Below are 23,217 nucleotides of genomic sequence, written 5' to 3' on the forward strand. Positions count from 1 at the left end.
CTATTAATGAAAGGTCAGAGACGGTGTCCATTAAGTCAGCCTTCGTTATCAGTGACCACGTGGCGTGGATCAAGGCAACGCCAGAGCAGGGGAGGCACTAAATGCGTGAAGTCAGTCTGCAAACCTTAAAGCGTGTTAAACCCCTGCATGAAGGTGCCTGGGCTGGTCTCAGGTGATCTTACATCAATACAGTTGATCCCTTTTCCTCTTGGAGGAGGGATAAGCTGCCATAATATATGTTTGTCTGACTGCGAACTGACTTCATTCCCTCAGTTGATTTGCCTTGACTTTCCTGAGAACCCCTGTGAAGACAAATCTTCAATTGCAGCAGTACTTCTCTCCTCTTAACCTACAAAATAATTGCCTCAGCTGAGAGATGTCTCTGTTGTTAGCTTTTTTAAAATGCTGACTTTTTAATAGCAGCTTTTTCTGAATTACATCAGGCTTTCCATTTATACACTGTTTTCTTTTCTGCGTTGCAGTGGATTAGGAGAAGGTAGCTCTGTTGTCTTTGGCCACACCAGATACTGGCTTGATTCTCACTCGAAGTTTAGATTTTCATCGTTCTTGTTACACTCTATGTGTCAAAGAGAAATTTAACTGGGAATGAATTCCCTTTGTGGTGGAAGGTTTAAACGTGGCCCAAGCAGTCCAAAGTGCGATGATCTAAATTCATGTATTTGGTCATTATAGGTAGCACTGCTGGTAGGCAGAGCTGTGGCTCATCGTTCTGCAGACAGCGGCTGCCCCTGTTGGGGAAGCTGTAGCCCTGTCGTAGCCACTTTGACAGCATCGGCTGCTCTCTTTGAATGTCATACAACTGCTGTGCGCAGGCGGTGGCAGTGAGATAGTATAAATGCATTACCCTTGATGGCTGAGGGAGGCAGAGCGCCTTGCCATGTAGAACTCATGGCGGTTTCCCCCCTGGTTTGTACAAGTTCATCTTCAGTTTTATTTTTCAGAGTACTGAATTTTGTTATAAGTACTGAAATAATGTTATTCGAAAGCAACAGTATGTCGTGCTACCTGCCAATATCATTTACATAGATTAGGAGCAGCAACTGTCAATTAGAAATTGAAAACTCTTGGTTTTTTTAATCCTCGCTTTAGATTTAAAACATAATACTAGGACTGAGCTTCAGGGGAGTCATTTGTAAAGAGTTTTTATGGCTCTCCTTCTTTTTAATCTCTGAGAGTGGATAGATAATACCACTTTCACTGGAAAAAACTACTCAAAGAGTCGTATTTGTAAAGGATAAAGACGTTAACTTTTTGTTCCCCAGAAGTTTAAATTGCACTTGGTTTGCAAATTTACAAAGCGCTGTGCCATACACCAGCCTAGCTCTAGATATCTGTGGATGAGTACAGGTAGTAGTTTCACATTGTGCGGGTAACTGAGCGAGCTGAATGCATGTCTTGCGTTGATTCCGAGTTTATGAATGCTGAAGACGGTTCTCCATGTCACTGGTTTAAAATCTTTGATTAAAACCGTTGGGCTCCTTGTTTAAATAAAATGTCATTCGGGTAATCTGCAATTAGTGAATAAGCATTAGCAAAAATGGGAGAAAGCAGTGAGGTCACATAGAAAGTGATACCCAGCCACCATATGTATGTATTAGTGTCACCTATGAAATTTATGAGGCAAAGTAGCGCTGAAAGAATTTGCTGTCTTTCTAAGCAGTGCTCATTTGAGGAATTGCCCAAGATAAATGGGTTTGGCTAATTGAATCATACACTTTCATAGTGTGCTACATATAAAACTAGACTAGGAAATAAATATAATTAAAGTAAACATGCCCTTCTAATTAGTAATTGTTTCTGCTGTTTTAAGCAAATTTCAGTGGCACAAAGTAGCTGTTCCAGTGTAAACCTAATAACGGAGGCTGTAATAACAGGTGTAAATTAACACAATGGAAAACATTTACAATGTAACATTCTAAATTAAAAATGACATTAACAAGTCTGATTTTTAAAAAGCTGTATAATTAACATTTATTCAACCCCTGACAAATTAGTGCCATACAAATTCTAGATGATTTTATTTCTATCTTATAACATTTTTCATGCTTTATTTTTGTTAAACAGTAAATGGAGCCAATGTGGTTCATTTTTCCGAGAACATGTCAGATAAGGGCACCAACTAAGGAAAGGCAAAGAAAAAGAGAAAGCAAAGATATTTACCCAAAGGCATTCATTTTGTAAGTGATGTGCAGGAATTGTTTGAATACTTAACAATATCACCCCAGTCAGTGTTCTTGGTTATGTATGCTCAGAAATAAAACATTGTGAATGGTTTAAGTTTGGAGGAATGCAAGTACAAACAGAATAATATCTATTGTGCAATAAAATACTTTGATTCCCCCAAGTGCATCCTCAAAAAAACATAATGTACTGCTAAGTGCTTAGCATTGATGTTTGTCTCTACAAATAAATACTGCGAACAGTATTTTCTTTTTATGATGGCACCTAATAGAATGCCGTGAACAGGTAAGCAAAAATATCCAAACCCGTACAAAAAAAAAAAAAAAGGAGAAAAAAGGTTTACCTTAATTTGTGACAAAAGATGCCATAATTTTCACATGATAGAAAATGTCTCATCGGATCCCAAAATACAGTACAGTATATCTGCACCATTCAGACAACTTGTTTTCCTCTTTCCTGATTTTTTTCTAAACCTGTAAGAGTAAAAATAGTTTGCGGGGAGCTGTAATTTTTTTCAGCTTGCCTATCAAAAGGAAATCAGCACTGTTGAATTTATTTTTTGTACAGTGTCTTCTGGTGTGTCATAAATCGCAACACACAGTAGAATTCAAATATCATGACTTCCTACTGCAAAAGTGAATTTGTTAGGCTGTATTTGCAAATCCTGAGAAAAAGTGAAAAAGTAGTCCTTTTGGTGTACAGTCTGTGGTGAACTTAAGCTCCAGGACTCAGCTTTTGAGGTAGTTAGCTTCTTGCCGGCCGTGGTTTTCAGCCATATATCCTGGGTGTCCCCAAAGTCCACACCGATGAGAATCTTCCTGAGGTGGCTCTGAACGGCTTGTGCTTAGTGCTTGGCTTTATATTTGTACAGATGGGCATAATTAAGATGTTATTCAATTCTTTATGCCACTCACATCACCTGAAGATGTGAGGAGTTTGAGTTTGGTGACTGAGGGAGCAGTTGTGATGTTTGGTCACAAAACCATCTTGTTCGGCCCTTACCTTTCTTGTTGGTGGTAAGAGAGGATTCAGATATTTTGTGCACCACAGTACATTCCTAATAGCAAATATACGCTGTCGTGAGTAGCAATCTTCTGCAATTTTTAGTGTCAGAGATTGCCTTATGTTCTTGATCAACAATGCAAGGTATTTCAGAAAAGCTCTATTTGTTTTTTTCATGTCTCCCTTTGTATGCCCCGCATGCCTCTCTGACAGTTAGGCATGGTTCATTTGGAGATGGTGGAAGAGATGTTCCTGCTCTCACATCTTATAGATGGGTTTCTGAATTCAGTGACGGAAGAAAGGAAAATTTCTCTGTCCTTTAGCCCATATATTAAAAAAAATCACAACCAAAAAACTTATTCCAATTGCTGGGCTGCATAGAACCCTGATTCCATCCCTTGGCTCTAAGGCAGGGGAAGCACACCTAGGGCAGCCTGACAGATAAGAGTCTAACCTTTATAGCACGTATGAGTCACTCAAGATTGTGGAGCAGCTGCCCAGAAATAATCTACGTTTGATGTGTGTTACTCCTGGAAAAGTGTCTTGGTTGTTGGGGCAAACTAGTTTTACTTGGGTAAGCGCTAGCAGGCAGTTACTCATGGAGGAGAGGCATCCCATACGGGGATGTAAGGAGGCACTGTTGCTCATCTGGAAGGAGGGAAGGGAGTTGTGTTGTTCAATGGATGATCATTTCCTATTCTTGTTTATTTTGTGTATTAAACCTGGCTGAGAAGGAGAAAACTTAACAATAGCTGTCCGCTGGTGGGGCCAAGGTCGGGGGGAGGACTGAACAACCCATTCTGAAATAAAGAAGTCGTGAAGCAGGCTGTGGAGTAGACAGCCAGCCTCTTCCAGCCCTTCCTTTTTTAGTTAGATAGCATTTCTAAAATCATATCTAAATCTCCTCTGCTGCAAATTAAGTCGTGTGACCTAGCAGACAGAGAAGACAATTCATCGTTGTCTGCTCTGCAACAAGTTTTTATAGGTGGGAAGATCATTATCATGTGTCTCCCACTCTCCTCTTTTCTAAATCAGACAAACCCAATTTGTCCTTTTTCATACCTCACTCCTTTATCCATCTGTCTCTTCTCTTCTGGGGTACACTGCCTCTTTCCTACAGCAGAGGTTCCCAGGCCAGTGTGTGCATTTTCCCAGTGCCCAGCTGCAGGTCAGTTTGGGATGGTTTGTGATCAAAAATACATGGGCAACAGGAACAGAGCGAAAGGAAGACCTGGAGGATAGGAGATGTTTTGTGTGCTTGGGTTGCTAAAATGGGACCCAAATGGGACCATGAATCATTCAGCAGGTTCTGCTGCTGCAGGATACTTTCTGGGTCATATCAGGTTCAGGGAACCTACTGCCTTATACCTCCTCCCAAAGCCCCATCTATTTTTCAAATGGCTGTTGTATTTTAGCTGTAAGTTCTGCGTGGCTTTGAAGCTGCATCGCAGAGAGATTGCTCCTCCTCGCAAGCTTTCGTGACAACTGGCATCAAATAGGCTACCTGATACGATGGTTCCCATATTGGAAGCGGGAGGCTGTTAACTCTATAAAGCACTTTCCAAGAATCGGCTAATGTTTGAGGGTAATGCATTTTCGCAAGCATTCGGGCAAAGTAGATTTATTAAGGGAGATGGAGTTCTGGAATTTCTGGTTTGTATCATTTGGCCCTGGGGAGATACACAGAGCAGTATGGTTTTTCTGTTTTGTGTATATAGAACGAGATATGTCATAAGATGGTAAACCTAGACTTTTAAATTGTTAGAGAACAGATTAATTTGAAATGGATAAGTTTAAATAATATTATCTTCAGCTTAATACTTATGTCTACCCAACTAGTCAGTTCCTTTTAATTTAGTGCATTATCCATTCATGGTTTCTTTCCTGAGATTCTAATAAAGTTTTCTTTTTCTTTCTTATGGTACGTCATTAGTATCAAATTAGGTAGGGTAGATCTTCTCATGTCAGAAACAGCAAAATGTTATTTAGGATTACACAAAAACTTAGAAATCTTTGACAAACCTTTGTCATTGAGATACTAAGATACTATTTTGGTTCACAGCAAAACAGAACATGGGTATTACAATTATTTCACAGTTTTCCAAGAAACGGTCCCAAATTTAGAATTGAACAAATTCACTGAGCTTATTTTCTCTTATTGGTATTAAAAAAAACAACAAATGGACTATCTTTACATACGTCTTTTGCTTTCCATTACCTAGAAGGAAACAATTCTCTGCCATTTCCTACGTTACCAAGAAGCTATATCAGAATTCCTGCTGAGGAAAGTTTTAAGGAAGGCTAAATGTAGTAGCAGTTTTCTGCTTAACACGGCATGCTAGCAACAAAATATTCTCTTGCTAATAACAGCTTCTGTTTATTTTTTGCACTGGGATATTCCAGTTACCAAGTGTGAATTACGCCGTGCTTTGTTTGGTTTCAAATAAAAATCAAGTTCGCCCGCAGTGGTCTTGTTTCGTGCTCTCTCCCACCCTCATCCATGTCATTTTCTCCCCCGCAGTGGGCCCATCCAGCAGGGCTGGGAGGGGATGGCCAGCAGCTTTTTCACCTTTCTGTTCAGCGCTATTTCAGGTTTCTGCCAGCAATTAACACTGGTGGAGTAACTCCACCGTTCGCTTGTGTGACAGCCCGCTCCGGGAACACCACCTCTCCAATGTGCAGAGATGTGCTGGCTTTCGGCGGGGAAAAAAAAAACAACAGTGCTATTAGATCTACCAGGGTCATCCTGTGCCTTTAAAATGTTAAACACCTTCCACGAGGTTCACATGTTACTTCTTAACAAGAAGTTGGGTATCTACTGCGGGGGTTTTGATTGCCATCACTTGTAAGGCTGGAGAGCCTGAGAGCATGTGAGCAGCTAAATCCAAACTGCATGATGAGCATTCTTACAAGTGCTGGATTTTTAGCACTGTGAAGATGAGTTTCAGTGAACTTCATGGATAGCGGTGAGGGCAGAGCTTGCCTTGTCTTCAAAATCCTATCCGTTCCCATCCTTTCCCATGCCTAGAGGACTGTGGGATCATAGGTTAATTGATAATCTGCCAGTGCAAAGATGCAAGATGGGTTCCTTCTGTATGGATTTTTTTTTAACATTGCAAAAGATCTCCTATCTTAAGCATCACGACATTGTTGGCTTTTCTGAACTGGAAAATCAGGAGAATTTCCTTCAGCCTTGTTTTTTCCCCCATCCCCCTCCTTTTTTAAAAAATGTGTGTTTTAACTCTTTTTGGTTATATTCCATTACCCTGCTGAAACGGGAGAAAATGAAATTATGGCATTTTCTTCTGCACAACCTGTCAGAGAAGGATTTTAGTCCTCCTAATTTTTTGTCATGAAACTTCCTGGGAGGAACGTGGGCTTCCTGGGAGGACACACAAATTTGATGTTTTTGAATGCTGGAATGAGAAAAGGTCAAACTGAAGTCCAGTGTTTTGAAACGTTTAAGAAATTTGCAGGAAAAATGACCCAGAGATTTCTAAGCTTCCTAGCATAATAAAAGGGGATCTTTGCTACAGAAAATTCAAATAAAAATGTTGTAGATATCTCCCAAACCCATGCTTTTAGAATAATACATACAATTTAGATCCCTCCTCATGCTTTTACAACAACATCTAGAATTTAGATACCTCTTACCACTTTCGAAATGAAAGACTGCATAATTTTACACCTTACACTATGCAGGTAAATGATGCCCTTATAATTTGCTGTGACACGAATACGCGCTTGTGAACTCAGACTTCAGTAAAAATAGAACATTTCTCTCTTACAAGCTTTTGTTGTTGCTGCTAAAGCTAAAATTTGCTGAGAAAAAGTAAGACAGGGCAAGGCAGCTGCGAGAGAGTGAGGGGACGATGTATCCGACTTGGTCAGGTCACTCGCTTTCCCACTTGGGACTGGAACCGGGCTGACCCCCTCCAACAGGCAGCATCTGCCTCTGGCACCGTCCCTGCACAGGCATGAGCTTCTGGGTAATTTTTTTGTCATTTTTATGTCATTTCCTTCAGGTTTGGAAATATTTAAAGACTTTTTAACCTTGAAGGTGAGGCACTCAGTCACGCTGTTTCTGCAGGTTAAAATACAGGAGCTTATTTTGCACTTTATTATGTTTAGGGTTTTGCATTCCTGACATGTTACATTTTGTTTTGGATTTGTGGCATGGCCGTGTCACCACCACTCTTAAGCTAAAGCGGAGCGTCAGGAGAGGCACAAACAGCAACAACAAAAAAGATAAGTTTGTTTCAATTCTTTTTTTTCTATAATGAGAGATAAAATACCTCACTTCCCATCGCATACCCAGGGTAGGAGGGGAGCGCATGGGTGCTTCTCTCTGCAGCTCTGAGGGCAGGCAGCATGAGTTACGATATAGTCGTCTTCGTAGGCAGAATGAATTGGGACCTGTACGTGTAAGCAGCTTACGTGGATTACACCAGTCACAGGGCATCGAACTTTTTCATCATTTTAACATGTGTGCATTTTTAGTCATGTATGAGCACAAGTTATTCTTTCATGCATGGGTATGCTGGTTTTGGCTAACTTCTCTTCCTAATTTTGACTGCGTATTCCTCGGGGCTACGTGTCCAAATACGACAGACAGAAGCAAGGAAGCAGACAGACAGACAGACAGGGGAAGCAGGATATATCGAGTAAGAAACGAAGTCATATAGTTTTGTGTGCTGTGCACTTCTCTTGTGCAGGTTCCAAGGATGTGGTGATGTTGTTATTTGGTCAAGCATAAACCTCAGGTCCAGTTTACATTCTCCACTTTCAGAAGAAAGAACAGGGAAGAAATTTGCATTTTGCTGGAGTTGAAATGTATACAATGTATTTTAGAGAAGGTAACTAGCTGTGTGGTGCAATGCAGTATGTTTGGCTAGTACTATTTTCTTGTGAAAGGAGAGTTAAACATCCTCTGTGTAAGCATTTTTTCACTGTTTGCAGCTTAAAGTTACATATTAACCACAATTTTCTTAGGTACTTGAACCCAGACTTCTTACAGCAGTCCTTTTTGTTCTAGGAAAGCAAGATGTTTCTGTAGGCACTAGGTAGATAGATTTAGATTGTGATTTAGGTTTAGGTTTTTATACGTACATATCTCTCGTTCCATTTTCTAAATGTTCTACCTCAATTGAGCAGAATGAAGATGGAACCTTGTAATTCCCCGTAATAAGATTTTATGCTTATAGACTCTGATACAAACAAACTATTGCTAAAAACAATCACAGTTTCTTTATGTAGTGAGCTACATTTCAGGTGTTCATATAAGCAAAAGCACAGATTTTAGCGGATTTATTATTTGGGCATTTACAGTGGCTGATTCTTTTTGTATTTGTACAGCTGGCATAGAGTTTAACTACTTTGGTTGTGGCTTTATCTTCATGTGCCGTTATTAACATCATCCAAATTTATTTTTGTCATGTAGACAAGCAAACATACATCTATTTAAAACTCAGTTCAGCCTTACCTGTATGTAGTGATGGCTTGTCTGTAATATATAAAATGCTATGATAAGGTCTCCATCTATCCACAAAATATGAAAGAACGATAAATTAAAGCAAGGCATCTCAAAACATATCGATTCTATTTCTACAGAAACCAAACTCAGTGACTGTCCGCTGAAGATCCCAAGAAATGATTTTCTGCAAATGCATAAAAATCTGATGACTTATGCACTGACTTGTTCATTATTTTTTTTTTTCACACCGGGGCTGTTGTGTGGTTTCCATAATGCTGTAAATCACGATTAAACACATAAAAAAGATTGTCACCCAAGATCCATTTTAAGCCAAGTGAAACATAATGCAATATAAAATTTACATCATTTTCTTGATTAACCCTGATGAACCTTCAGTCATTATCCATTATAGTAACAGCAAATTGGAAATGTTGCTTTGTTAATAAAACATGTATAGACGTTTTCATGAGTCATAGATTTGATGGTTACTAACAGCTGACACATTCCTAATGAAATACTGTGCTTTGGCTTTCTGTGAAAGTACAATAGTACAGGAAGCTGCAGTCCTGTGTCCTGTACTTCAGTGCTGTATTTTGCTGCCTTTTGGACTTCAGATGGTTTTGAACGTTGATCTAAAATCAAGTGTACGGAATATAAATATAGGCAAGAGTTTTCACAACCTTTACATTTAGGTACTGAATCGCTGTGTGTCTTTCGTTCATGTTTCATAGGGGTTCTTCGCAGCACCGAGAGCATTTAACAAATTAAAACTACTCGTCTTTCTCATTCATGGAAGTCTGTAAAGTTTTGCTTCTTTTCCTGCTGTGCCAGGAATGTTTTCTGATAGACGCTGCCGTTATCTCTGTAGTGGCAAATGCTCTGAGATCTGGCCTTAACGATTCATTACAACCTTTGCTACTCTAAGTCAAGTTGCACCAGGGTGAATAGCGTGGTAACATTTTTCTACCAGTTACAGAGCTTTCAACTTTTGTGTGCTATGTGAAGTATACCTCGGTGTACTCAATCCTGCAATTAGCTGTGGGTAGCTGGGTCGCTGTTCAGAGCCCCGTGGAAAGAACAGGCTATTTAAGTTGCTAGAGAAGAATGGGAGCAAGGAGGTGTTTTTTTTCTGAAAAAGGGCTTTTTTCAAGAAAAAGATCATCGAGACAAAACATAATTTTTCACAATTTTCAGGATACTTGTTTTCATTTTTTTTTTACCACCGAAACTAGCACTGAAGATCTTTATTGACCGAAATCCAGTTTTCAGCAAACACATCAATACAAAGCTCAACAAACATTTTGAATAAAGTATTAAACACTTGCTGCAAAATGTCAAATAGATTTTTAAAAGGCCGGATTTTTTTCATTGCGTTTAAAATGATCAGAGCATTGCTAGAAATCACTCAATGATAGGAGTAAATTCATTTTGTTGCCACATTCAGTCCGTAAACTCTTCAGGATATGCACCAAGACTATATGAATAATTCACCTATGTGTGCAGGTCCTCTACAGTCATGAGCTGGATGGCTGATCAAAAAAACACAACCTATCATTTTTGACTAATTATGACTGTAAGGAACCTAAAGAAGAAGTTTCAAGGAAAAAAACCCACACAAGCTTGGCAGATGATAACTGGAAGAGTTTCCCATGCATAAGGATGCCATGGAAAACAGAAATCCTTGTGGAGAAAAACAGACAAGTGGGGCGTTGTGGCTGATATCTCTGGCATGGAAGCAATGTAAAAAGAAACCAGATCAGATATAGGTATAACCGAGTTAGATAAGGCTGTGTGAATCCAGGGAATTCAGCAGTGTTATGTTAGGCAGAAAAAAACATTTCTTATTTATCCCCTCAGCTCTTGTGTTTTTGAATTACAACATAAAAGTAACATTAACAAAATCAAATGAAAGGGCTTCACTGTGCTTTGTCTGGTTTGTGCTCTCCAGTCTTGGTAATTTTTCTGTTTCCACTTGGAAAATATGGATGAGGATACAAATGGAATACTTTCCCGTATCTCATCTACAGTGTCTATTTCTTGTCAGCTAGTATCTCCATTTAATTTCTGGAGATTTTAAATATCATCTTGAATTGTGGAGAAAAAGAAACACCCGTTCCAGGTGTAAGGTTACTAATAGTGTTGAATTTGTAACTTGAGAATGTACTTTCAAACAATATATTGTTACAGCAGTGCAGAATTAAAAGTAATAGTAATGTTCTTTATCAGGGATAATGGTTTTAAACTGAAAGAGCGGAGATTTAGGTTAGATATTAGCAAGAAATTTTTCACTATGAGGGTGATGAGACACTGGCACAGGTTGCCCAGAGAAGCTGTGGTTGCCCCAACCCTGGAAGTGTTCAAGGCCAGGCTGGATGGGGCTTTGAGCAGCCTGGTCTAGTGGGAGGTGTCCCTGCCCAGGGCAGGGGGTTGGAACTAGATGATCTTTAAGGTCCCTTCCAACCCAAACCATTCTGTGATTCCATTATTCTGTTTCTCGCTTGGCTCAGTGACATTATTAGATCTTCATCCATCTTCGGCATTTTTGCTAGCAGTTTTAGGGTTATAAAAGAGAGCATCAGCACTTAATAGCAAAAAGAAAATGGCAAGGCATTGAATATAGAATTACCCATTAATACTGAATGGTGAATTTTTTGATAACTGTGTATACTGTAAGTATGGACTGGTAGATTTTTATCATGTGATGAAGTTATTTTTCCTGAAACTAAAAATAAAAATGGAATTATGTCTCAATTTCTCTCATTGGGCATAACTGAGGGAAGAAAATGTGCATGTTTTGTCTGTAGTGGAGCTGGAAGAGGTGCTCTTGTACAAGCAGATGTTGAACTAAATTGGATTTTTTTTTAATGTTCCTCTGTTGCGATGTTTACTGCTCTGGCTCAACAACCTAGATCCCAGTCTCAATTGCAACCCTTCATTTTCTCAATATTTCAATACATATTTAAAATGCAGTCAGGTTGCATGCAAAGCGCTCGCGTTTTGTGAATGTCAGATGTGAGCGCCAGTAAGGTAATAACTGTGCCCACAATTAGTCTTTCCTTGGCTCCTCCCGTTTGCCCAGCGTGAGCCCTCAGAAGACCTGCCTTGACCACTCAGGTGCTGCTTTTGCAGATATGATATGTATATACATCCTTCGTCTGGTAGACGTGATACACCTGCCCCTGAAAATACAGCTCCCAGTTTTCGGACTCGGAATTTCCAGGCAGATAATTAAAGCAATCTTGCACCTTCCAGCCGGCACCTGCCGCTGTGCGAGCGGCCAGCGTGGCTCGGCTCCCCCTGATCATATTCATGTTTGGACGGTAGTGTTTCATGGTTAATACAAATCATAAACAGGCTGTAAAAGCTGAAGCCTCAATGAATCCTAGCTTTCAAATTGCTGGAAGCTAAAGTTTTAAAACTGATACTGCAAAGTGAAAAATGAAATTTAACCAGGCATTTTGGTGAAGGAAAAATAATTTATTGGATGTAGGATGAAAAGCTGTGAGAGTAAACATCAATCTCATCTTAGACACATGTCATTGATTTATGTTTGCTCTGTGCTGCTGCCTGGAGGTAAACTCTTTGAAATAGCAAAGTAGGTACTTTATCTGTCTGTGGATGGGAGCACAGTTTGTTAAGTTACTGCTTTTTTGAGACCCTGCTACATCTTTATGTTCAATCAAAGTGAAAACAGTAAATCAGAGTAATTGCTTTACCCCACGGCATTTCTGTTTGTAAATGGGAAAAAATACTGTAAAAATCCTCAAATTAACTTCTGCTGTTTAAGCTAGATAAAAAGTCTGAAAAAGATGGTTTCAACCTAGGAAGGTATTTTATTGATTATGCCACTTGTTCATCAAAGGCACTCCCTTCGTTATAATCGAACCGATAGTTCAAATGTCATTAGGGAAAACATTGAATGCTCAAAAATGTAAGGTTGCCATCTCGAAGAGCTCCCCATAACCCATTCCCAATTAGTTCCCAAACAGGCATTGTTTATCCTCAGCTGAAAATGGAACTGGTACCAAGAAAGTGGCCAGGGAAAACCATGGACAAGAACAGTAAAATCGAAAACAGGCATTAAATGATAGCGTTTCCATGTTAAGCACAGCAATTCAGCAAGAAAAATAACCTGAATTGTTGTAATTGAATTGTCAGAATTAAGACTGTTTTCTAAAAATGTTTGGGGCTATTGCCTTTACAAGGTCTCAGGCTGATTAGTCCTTTTGTATTTTAAAATACGTCAGACATCTGGGAATGATGGCACATTTAAATTCAGAATTCAGTTTCCATTCTGAATTCAGTTTCATCATCACTGTCCTGCATCAGCGTTGGACTGTTTTTTTATTGTGTTGTATAAGGTTTTCCCTGGGGTTACTCTATTTAGCTGCTTTGGCATAAATGTGGTAATTCGGGGGAGAATTAAACTATTAAATATTTAAGAAATTGTCCTCACTTCCACCTGAAATTTAGTATATTGATGCGTGTGCCAGATCACAATTTGTGGGGAAATGTTGGGAATAATCATTTTAAAATTTATTTTCTTGACATATTGCCTGTTTTTCATAGTTTTGAAGCAGTTCCAACTTTGTTCATAATTCAGAAATGACTGTGTGCTAAAATTTAATTTCAAAGATATATGTGTCCTCACAGAAAACTTGCTCACGGGTCTAGTTTTACTCTTGAAACACGCGTATCTGTTGGTCACTTATGGTGTGGGTTGTGTTTTTCGGTTGGTTTTGGTTTTTTTTTTTTTTTTCCTGTTTGTTTGGAACATGATCAGCTCTGTCCGCTCCCAGGGGATATTCAGGGGCTCCACCTGGCAGCTTGGGGATGGTATCATTTCCACGATGCTGGGAGTGGCTTGTGCGGCCCGATGGTGTTTTGTATGGAGCCTCTTAATCTGATGGAGGAAGAAGGGGTGGCTTGGGCACAGATGAGGAAGTTGACAAAATCTGGGAAAGAAGCTCAGCCCTTGCAAATGGGATATAGGTCTTCCCTGGCAAAGGCCTGCCAGGAGCCCCTGGGAACTGTGTTTTTGGCAGTTTAAGGAATCACAGCATGTTAGCATGAGGCCTCAGCTCTGCTTTTGTTATTAATACATCTAGGCTTCAGGTTCTGAAAGTTTTGTGCGAAGTGCCACACGTAGCTGCTGGGGTGAAGGAGATCAGCCTCCTGGGTCAAAAACATCAACTGTGAATAAACAAGCTGCTGCTGCTACATCTACATCACAATATTTGTGTGCGTGGGGAGGTAGAAGGAAGGTGTGTGTGGGGGGGTGTGTGTGTTGCAAAGCCCTCACGATTCAGAGAATAATGAACTAAATCTTTGGACTGGAAAATGATATTGGGAGGCCTGGAAAGGCAAAGGTGAGATTGCAGGTTACTGCAAAGTATAACGAGCTCAGTAATTGTCACCAGGTGTGTGTACAGGCGCGGTAACGCCTTCCTTTGTCGTGTTGGCAGGGCAGCCTGAGTCACTGCCCCCTTCCTTTGGCCAAAAAATAAACTGATGCAAGGCAAGAGGAGCACCAGCAATCTCGCCCTCAATTTACCTACCCGTGTCTTTTGCAGCCTCAAAGATGCCAGCTGTTACGAGGATGCTGATCTCGTAGCAAAATAACGGTATCCTTCCTGAATCTCCCTGTAGTGATGTGGCAATTCTGTGGTTTCTGAAAAGGTCAAGCAGCGTTGTTAATGCACACCGTATGTCTGCGAAGGCGTGTAATTCCTCAGTGAAGGTGCAGTGCTTTAGTTTGTGGGAAAGCACCACTTCCTCTGAATGTAAAACTTGGTCGTTCTGAAACTGAAGGACAGGAGAATACATTGGTGCATCATCTCCCCCCAGTTCATCATGGAGATTAGACCTTTTTATTGGAGTTGTTCCAAGTGGTGATGTCTGAGGGAGGTAAATTGGGTCAGAAATAGTGTGCTTTAAAAAAAAAAAAAAAAAAAGAAGAAAGAAACAAAAGGAGACTCTTCAACGCTTAAAACTTTAGGCTTTTTATATGATTACTTTCAGCCTAGCTTGAGACTACATAACTCTTTGGAGTTTGTAGGAGATTAAATCCAGTCCCAGGTTTTTCAGGTAAGGTTATTGCTCTGCTCCTTGGCTGTCCCCTGAGCCAGCTCTGTCTATTTCTAATTAAGGACTAAAGGAATGTTCCTTCTGATGTCAGGAGTAGCGTGAAGAAAGCTATGAGCATTTCTGTCGGTACTGTGGGGAGGCTGGTGCCGCAGCCACCCTCCCATCAGGCACCAGCGTGCCTGGGCTCTCGTCTTCAGGCACGTCTCATGGGGAGCCACGCTCACCTAGCGCACAGCCAAAGGGTGGGTAGCCATCAAGGTAATCTTCCAAAAGGCATGACAACAGATCGAAATTTATTAAACATACCTACTCCGAGAAGTTTGTCAATCCATTGGTACTCTGATCTGTAAAACACCTGAGAGTGAAATTATTCGAAGTATCCTAGAAGAGGCAGAGAAGGTAGGGCTGCTGTGACTGTGTGGTGGTGATGGTGTGCTGAAAGTGCTTTGAGCCTGAGACACTGGTATTTAGACATAATTCATTGGTAAGTCCAGTATGTGTCTTGGCAGATCTTAGGGATGTGATAAATCACAGTCTGGTTTTAAACCAGTGTGCTAAATTCGAGATAGTGTAATTGTTATAATACAGCTTTTATTCATATATAACTTTTGCAAGTGTTTGTCTTGTTGCTCATGCTTCAGTTCATGTCAGTTTAAGCATGAATTTGAAACAGATGCAGCATTTCAAAAATAACAATATACCATTTAAAAACAATTAAAATTCATTCTTTTGGAGTTTGACCTGTATGGAACAAATATAAATGACACTGACTTTTGAGAGATGAATGGTTGTGTGTTCTTTGGTTTCCAAGTCTTGCAAAACTGCTTCAGCATTTTGACCCATACTGACAAAACTCTTCATCAATAAACTGATGTGCGAGCCTGCATATAACATATATACATGCATACATCACCCATATATGCACACATGATCCAGTGAGGAAAAAATCTTGAGATTTTCATGAACTTGTTCTTCATGCCTTAGCTGTAGAAAAGATACACACTGTAAAGAATTAAAAAGGTACGTGTACATCTGTGATTGTTTTAAATTACAAATTTAAAAAAAAAAAAAAGAAAGAAGGAAGAAAACTATTAAAAAGAATAATTTTCCATTAACTGAAGTGTTTGCAATAAAGACAATTATAGCAGTTGGCAGTATTTTCCTGGAACCAAAATAAATAAATACATTTGGCGACATACGTTCAAGGAAATGTGATTGTTGCAATGTTCATGCAAATAAGGAGCAGCCTCACAAATGCTAGAGATTTTGCCATCTGGTATTACCAAAGGAATACATTCTCAACTTGTAGCTCTTCCTGACTTACTGCTTATAGCTGGCATATCAGGCATTGTCACACAGTTTTGCCATTTGCATAATCATTTTGAATTATTGCAGGTTGTACATTGCATTGCCAACAGTGAACTTCTCACTCGGGAAGGGGGTTCAGAGATCTGATGACTTGTACATCTTCATCAAATATGTCTCCATCAAATATGTCTCCATCAAATAAAGGGATAAAAATGTCCTTCCACTTTAGGAGTATCACACCAGTGCAGTTTTAAATTTCTATGAGGCCTAGTGAGGAATGTTGCACTTGTTTACTTCCTAGAAACCGTGTGGAAATCAGTATTATAATTAATCTCAGGGGAGCTGCCCGTCTCCATTTGACTGCAGGTGAGAGTCCAACGCAAAGCGTCTCAAAGAGTCTGGTTCTGGATGGGGAAATGTGCCTGATGATGAACTTATAACTTGATCCCTGCAACTCCAGAAAAACCCAACCTAACAACAACTATTCAGGGTGGCAGAAAATCTACATTAAGACACGGAGGTTGTTGTTAGGAAGTCTTTCACCCTGACTTAATTCATGGGAGTACGCTCAGATAGCATGGTGTAGTAACTGAGGACCACTGCTTGCCCAGCAGTAAATGAGAACTGCTCTGCCTCTGGCCTCGGCAGCATGTGCAGCAGATGATCTCTGCTCACAAGGACCCCGTGGGGAGGCCTTCGTCATCCTCGTCTTCCTGGAGGAAGGCATTTTTCAGGCCTAAAACTCCACCCCTACAATTGCCTCCTTATTAGACTGCTTTTCAAAGAGAGGGTGTTGGTGTGGATAACATGTATCGCTCATGAAAAATAGGTAATAAAACCTCAAAAACCTCATCCACCTGTACATGGAATAAACAAACTGGTGGTTGGAAGCTACCTCCAACCTGGTCTACCAAAACTCTGTGCTTCACAATAAACCCCCATGTTTCAGGGCCCTGCTCAGCATTTGGCATCTGCCCTCAGACCCATCAGAAGGGTACTCTGTGCCCCAGTTTGAGTTAGCAGCGTTGACAAGTAAACATGAGATTCTGCATCGTTTGGTGACTGCTAAGGCATTGTTTTTAAACAGTAGTAGTTGTCTAACATATCCTGTGTATTTTCATTCAGCGCTCTCAAGTCTTGAATTAGAATCAGATAGCTGTTGGCCTTTTGACTGCCTTGCCTGAGGCATACTAGGTAACGTCACGTGGGCAGCCGATGCAACATATGTTTTGCTAACCGGGAAGCTGGTTAGCAAGACAACCTTTCTCTTATTAACACATGGTGCACTTACACGGCATTAATATATACTTCTACTTTACAGATTTACAGTGCCAGAAGAAAGGCATTAGCTGAGCTAGGCAAAATAGGCAATCAGCATACTCGTCATTGTCCTGAAATAACACGTAAACCTTGTTAGGCACATCGGTTCCCTTTGTGAGGAGAATAAAACATAACAGACTGCAAATGTGCAACCCTGTGTTGTTCTGGGGAAATTCAGGGAAAAGATTCTCTGGTTTATGTTGTCATGCATTAAACTAGAATTGTGGGGAAAAAAAAAGTTATTTTTTATTCTGGATGTCTATATTGGAGACTAGTTAATTTCTAAAAATTAATACTCTTGTGTAATGCAGTGATTTTATTCTCTCTCCAGCTACACTCTACCAGCCATACATACGCTATCGTGCCAGTATTCATTTATTCATGCTCTGAAGTTGTGATAGTGTCAAATCCATCAGAAAGAGGAATTGTTTCAGTAGTAGTTTCACGACTTGGCTGATTAACAGAGATCAGAAGAAGCAGCCTAACTGTGGAAACCACTACAGCATGTAGTTTTAACAGCTCTTTAGGGAGCTAGTTAATGAAAGAATCACTACAGAAACACATCCATGTGAAAAAAGGAGCATTCTCATACAACACTCAGAGGATATGTCATAAGTGGAAATATGTTCATAATTTCTATTTACTCATAGCTGTAATTACCATCTGCCTTAAGAGTACTTTCAGTCTTTGTCAAAGTTACTTAGATATTTCCTTTGTCACGTTTCAAGCAGAGGAGTTCTGCACAGAGTAGATCCTGCCCTGTGATTTCTTTTTTATTCTTCTGTAAGAATTTAATTATCTATTCTCTGTGTGAAGAAAGCACCAGCATTCCCAGAGACCTGAGCCTCCCCAGCCTGCTTGGACTGGCATTCATCTGATTCATGTTTTTGCTTATTTTTGCCATCTGTCTGCAAACCAGAGTTCTTCGCTTTTAAATTCACGCTGGTTTATATGTTGCCCGCTAATTTTTAACTCTTAAAAAGCTCTTCCTCTTTTTTGCTGCAGTGTCTACGAGCCGGATAGAAACGTACTGCGAAGGAAAGAATGGGAAAGGAGAAATCAGGAGGCCCAGCAGGAGGATGGCGCGTTTAACACGAGTTACTCCCTCTTCAGTGAACCATACAAGGTAGATGCTTCCCAGCTGGGCGGCTCATTTATTTATTATTTTTTATTCCACAGTACAAAAATGCAGCCTGCAGAAGGCATTGTCCAGGTTTCAGCACCCTCCCACAAGCGCTAACCTCACAAAATTCGCGGAGGACATTTATGGTTCATTGAGAATCAGTTTTTATATGCGTGTGTGTGTGAAAATATATATATATATATATATGTATAAAAAATATAAAAAAAGCTTCTTATAATGTTCAGCAGCACACGAGAATGAAATAAACTAGAAATATCCTAACAATATTTGAGCTGGAATTAAAACTAGGAGGTGAAGGTGACGGTGCCCTGTTTTTGCAACACTTAGAAAAAAACAATTGTGTTAGAATGGTGTGTGAAGGTCAAGCGATACAGTAAACATTATGCTCTGGCCAAGGTTAATGCAATGAAATATCTTGGTGTTTGCTTTTTTTTTTTTTTTCCTGTAAGCATTACCAGCAAAATTTGTCTGCTAGACATGTTTTGCCCTCACCAAAGGCAGAAGCAACTTACAGGTCTCAACTCCCTGTTTTATTCCTCATGGTAACAGTAGCGTGATGAGGCACAACCATTTCTCCCCACTCCTTGTTAGAAGAATCAAGCAGGTTCTTCTGCACTTTGCAGAAGCCTGCAAACCAAGCCCTTGTGAACAGGACCAGAGAGCGGTATCCCATGGGGGCTGCTCCTCTCCCCCAGCTAGCCCAGTGACTTCCCCTGCATGCATCAAAACATCATCATGTACCATCTACTGTGCCCTTCCAGTAATGTCCCAAGTTACCATTACAGCCACCATGTTGTGAAGCCTTTCCCTCCACGCAGCATCACTTCTCCTTGATGCTTTGGGTGCTTTAGTGCTGCTTTCCAGGAGTCCTATGTGGGACCTGGCACTTGGCTTCTGCACCTGACTTCTGCGCTTCCATGTTTCTGCCCGTGCTCCAGGGTCAGCTTTTAGCTTGCTGTTTTTCCAGATTGTTGTTTCTTTCCAGTCCCTAATAAAAAAGAAAGATCTGCCACTTTCAAACCATGTCCCTTGATAGAAGACAGCTCTGTCTGCCTTGAAGCTGACCTCCAGCTGCCCGAATTTCAGATTCATTACAAAGGCGTTTAGAAACCATGGGAAATGTCTTGAACTCCTCAAGGGTCTACTTGAAATGTCTACTGTGAGACCAGTCAAGGGCTAATCCATGGGAAAAAGCCTGAAAAGCTTAAGTCAGCTGTGTCTTGGCATTTTGTGAGGGCTCTGCTGCAATGGGAAGTTGATAATTTTCCATTTGGTAGGTCCAATCAAATAGACCCCTTGCAAAAAAGGTCTGTCCTTTCGCTGGCTTCTGTTTTGTCTGTGGTACCTAAAGTTGGTGATACTGAACCTCAAATCATTTATAAAAGTGGCATAGTTGGAAACTTTTGTGCACTTTGATTACTACCTGTCTGCCAGTGTACTGACTGTCATGGCACAGACTTCGTGTATCACAGACATACCAGTAATTTCTGAGTTATGATGTCTGAAGGCAGCTCTGTGCAACCACAGTATAATTCCATCAACTTTAACAGGAGTGGATGAAAAATCGTTGTCCTCTCTAAAAGCAGAGAGGATACTGAGTGGGTATCCTATGGGGAGATCAGAATAATGGCTGCATCCATGCTTCTTATCTTTAAACTCTATGTCCCTATTTTGGCCAAGCTTGTAGAGAAGGTGCTGCAGAAATACATCCTACCGCTGGCCTTGTCAAAGAAACATGGAGAAAGGCGAAGCCCAGGACAGCAGTATAACTCACCCACAGCTCTGTTGGTGTGACAGTCACAGCTGCTTGGGATGACCGCTCATTCTGACAGCATTGGGCATGAAAACTTCAGCAGTGGCATACTCTCAATGTCATGTATACACTGGCAATGGACCATTGCGCTCTCTGAACTCATCCAAGCATTTGTGAACCTTCAGCGTGGGGGTGCAGAGCTGTGGCTTGGTCTTTTTGATCTTATCGTGGAGAGAGGCTGACTGCAAAAGAGGAAACCTTTCTGTGAAAGCAAAACTGAAACCCAGTCTTAGTGTCTTTAAAGATCATGTTCGAGTTTTAGGTGTTTCCAAAGGGGAATTAAGTTACAGCAGACATTCACTGCAAGCTCTGATTAAATTCAGTATTCCTCTGCACAGCTTGAGAAACATGAGCTCAAGCCAAAGGATTTGCCATTCAGAAGGCCATATCTGAAAATCAAAGGCAGACTGGAAATCTCTTGAATCTTATGTCCTCTCTCACCTTGACACGTATCACAACTCCTGTAACATCAGATTTTCTGAAAAAATCCTGACTCTTCGGGTTGCCCCTTATCCTATTCAAAGTATCCATAGCAACCCTTTATGAAAGATTACGGGAAATTCAGCATCTTTTACTTAAAATGTCTTTTACAGGGGGTAAAAAGTAGGAGTTTCATTCTGGATATTTCCTGGACAGAATACCTGGCCTTATTAACCATATCAGTATTTTTAACGAAGAAAAAAATTCTGATGACCTTCCATGCAACCATCAGGTTTATTTTTAGAAACGTTGAATCTTGCGGTCTTCAAATGCATGGATACATCTTTCATTGCAGTAGAATATCAGAGCACTCTAAGTTAGAAACGTCTGCACAGAATGCTTTTCCTACCTACTCATTTTGTGATCATGTTTTCCCCTATGTGAATGATTAAATAAGGCCAGCAATATTTCAGAGCAAATAATAGGACAAACCCTTACATCTAAAGCTCATAACGAGTTACCTCAGATCCCGTCTTGTTCCCAAAAGGATGTAGGTGAACTCTTCTGGATGAGATCAGCTCAACACAAAATATTCCCACCTCAGGTTGTCCCCAGTGTATCCACAAGGAATAAACAGCATCAGCCAGTTACCAGCATGTGCCATGGTACGGGCATTAGATTGGTTTGCTGCGATTATTCGTGTGGTTATCTGGGATCTCTCAATACAAGGTGTCTCTGTGTGACCTTCATATCACATCCATATAGAAGAAAATCTGCTGACTTCTCTGGGCTAGCGCTAGCCTACAGATAATCTGAAATTTGGCTTTTATTTACTTCCCATCCAACTTGCAGCCATCAGAAAGAATGGACATTCTGTTAGGGAAGTTGGACTTTCCAGGGGCAAAACTTGCACGTAAATTCTCCTACATTCATGGACCTAGAGGCAGCTGGGTGGAGAGCTGCCCCACAAGCTGTCTTTGCTGTAGGAGATTTGTGGGTGTCAGGAGCTGTGTTCCATTTGGTGGTCCTTGTCGTCATGGTCCTGGCAAGGAAGGAAACCTCACGCACACAGGCTGGCTGAATCAGGCTGGGTGCAGGCCCAAGGGCCTCCCTAGAGGGAAGCTGGAAACACATCTCTCTACAAGGTATGTACACAAGGTGGAAGAACCACTGGAAGCACAGAAGAGATCCACTGGGTAAAAGGAAAATTTTCTGTGCCTTCTGGAAAGTAATTCTGCTGGTTAAGTTGGCGCCAAAGTGTAGAAGCTATTTCATTGACCCGAGGAGACACATGAGTTTGTCTCCAACAGTCTTTCTTTTCAGTTGTACGTGATGCTTCCCACTTTTGAAGCCTTGTTAATAGTTTCCTCTTCTTTAGGACATCGATGTGATTCCTGTGAAGCAAAGGAACACCCTTTTTTTAAGGCACTTGCTGTCTGTGAATTAATGCTTCATATTTCTTTTCGTAGCGAATTATTGTCCTTGTGACAACAACAGCTGCATATGCAGAGAGAAGTTGAGACTGTAGGGGTTGAGGCATCTGATTCCAAGTTTGCAAAGCAATTTTCAGATGCACCACTTTTGAGTTTTTCCCTTCCCACTTCCCCTCAATATATATTATTGATATATATTCAACTTTGTAACAAATGTATATAAAAAAGCTAGCTGTAGTGTATTTTATGTAGTTACAAGGTAGTGCCTTTGAAATTTCAAGCAATTTCAATTTTGAAGTTTCAAGCAAGACAGGACTGCTTCTGCTGTCTGACTTGGGAATGGTTCCACTGTAGTCCTCTGAAAGTTAGCATGTGGCAATCACAGCACTCATTTACAGGGCATTTTTGCTTGGATTCAGGTTTTTTAATAGGAAACCCTAAAAAAATTATATCTGAACTAGGGGAATTTCCTTTACGGTTTTGTTTGGGTCACTCAATTTTATTTGAAGGCTTAGGAGCAAAAAATACCCTCAGTTTTCCAGGGTAATGCTACATCTTTTGAATTTTTTATATAACTTTAAGGGGGTCTTCTCCATTCCTTTTACTCCCTTGTCTCTCCTTCTTTCTGTTTTCCTCTAAAACAGAGAGTCTTGAGATGAGAGCTTGGTCTTCTGAAGCCAACAGGAGTTTTCCCATCCAGACCCCATGTCTGGGAGAGAGAAAGGAGAACATCACTGGCTCATTACTGTCTTCCTCTGAAAACGTAAAGCAAAGAACATCACACGCCTGAATCTTGGCAGGGTTCAGAAAAATCTCTGCTGCATAAGTGCTAATGATACACCCTTTTGCTTACAGTGGCTTTTTAAAGCAAGAGTTTTCAGTCTTTTCCAGTATGTTTTATTTGCTTGTTTTATTTCTTTGTGGAGCTTCTGCCTTTTCAGTCAGGAGGTAAATGGATGATTTTAAAGACAATGATTAATCTTAAAGGGGAGGGAGTGTGGCTGTGTTCTCCTTG

The 23,217-nt window shown here is 40.5% G+C and overlaps 1 protein-coding gene across 1 annotated transcript in view; it reads left to right on the forward strand.

Moving 5' to 3' along the window:
* Positions 1-23,217, forward strand: part of AFF3 (ALF transcription elongation factor 3) — a 327,221-nt gene that overhangs the window by 29,892 nt on the left and 274,112 nt on the right. Inside the window, exon 2 of the mRNA XM_054190585.1 lies at positions 18,398-18,518. Within this exon, the coding sequence (XP_054046560.1) occupies positions 18,398-18,518 (121 nt within the window). The remainder of the gene's footprint in view (positions 1-18,397; positions 18,519-23,217) is intronic.

The sequence above is a fragment of the Rissa tridactyla genome, chromosome 1 (assembly GCF_028500815.1).
Source record: "Rissa tridactyla isolate bRisTri1 chromosome 1, bRisTri1.patW.cur.20221130, whole genome shotgun sequence".
NCBI lineage: Eukaryota > Metazoa > Chordata > Aves > Charadriiformes > Laridae > Rissa > Rissa tridactyla.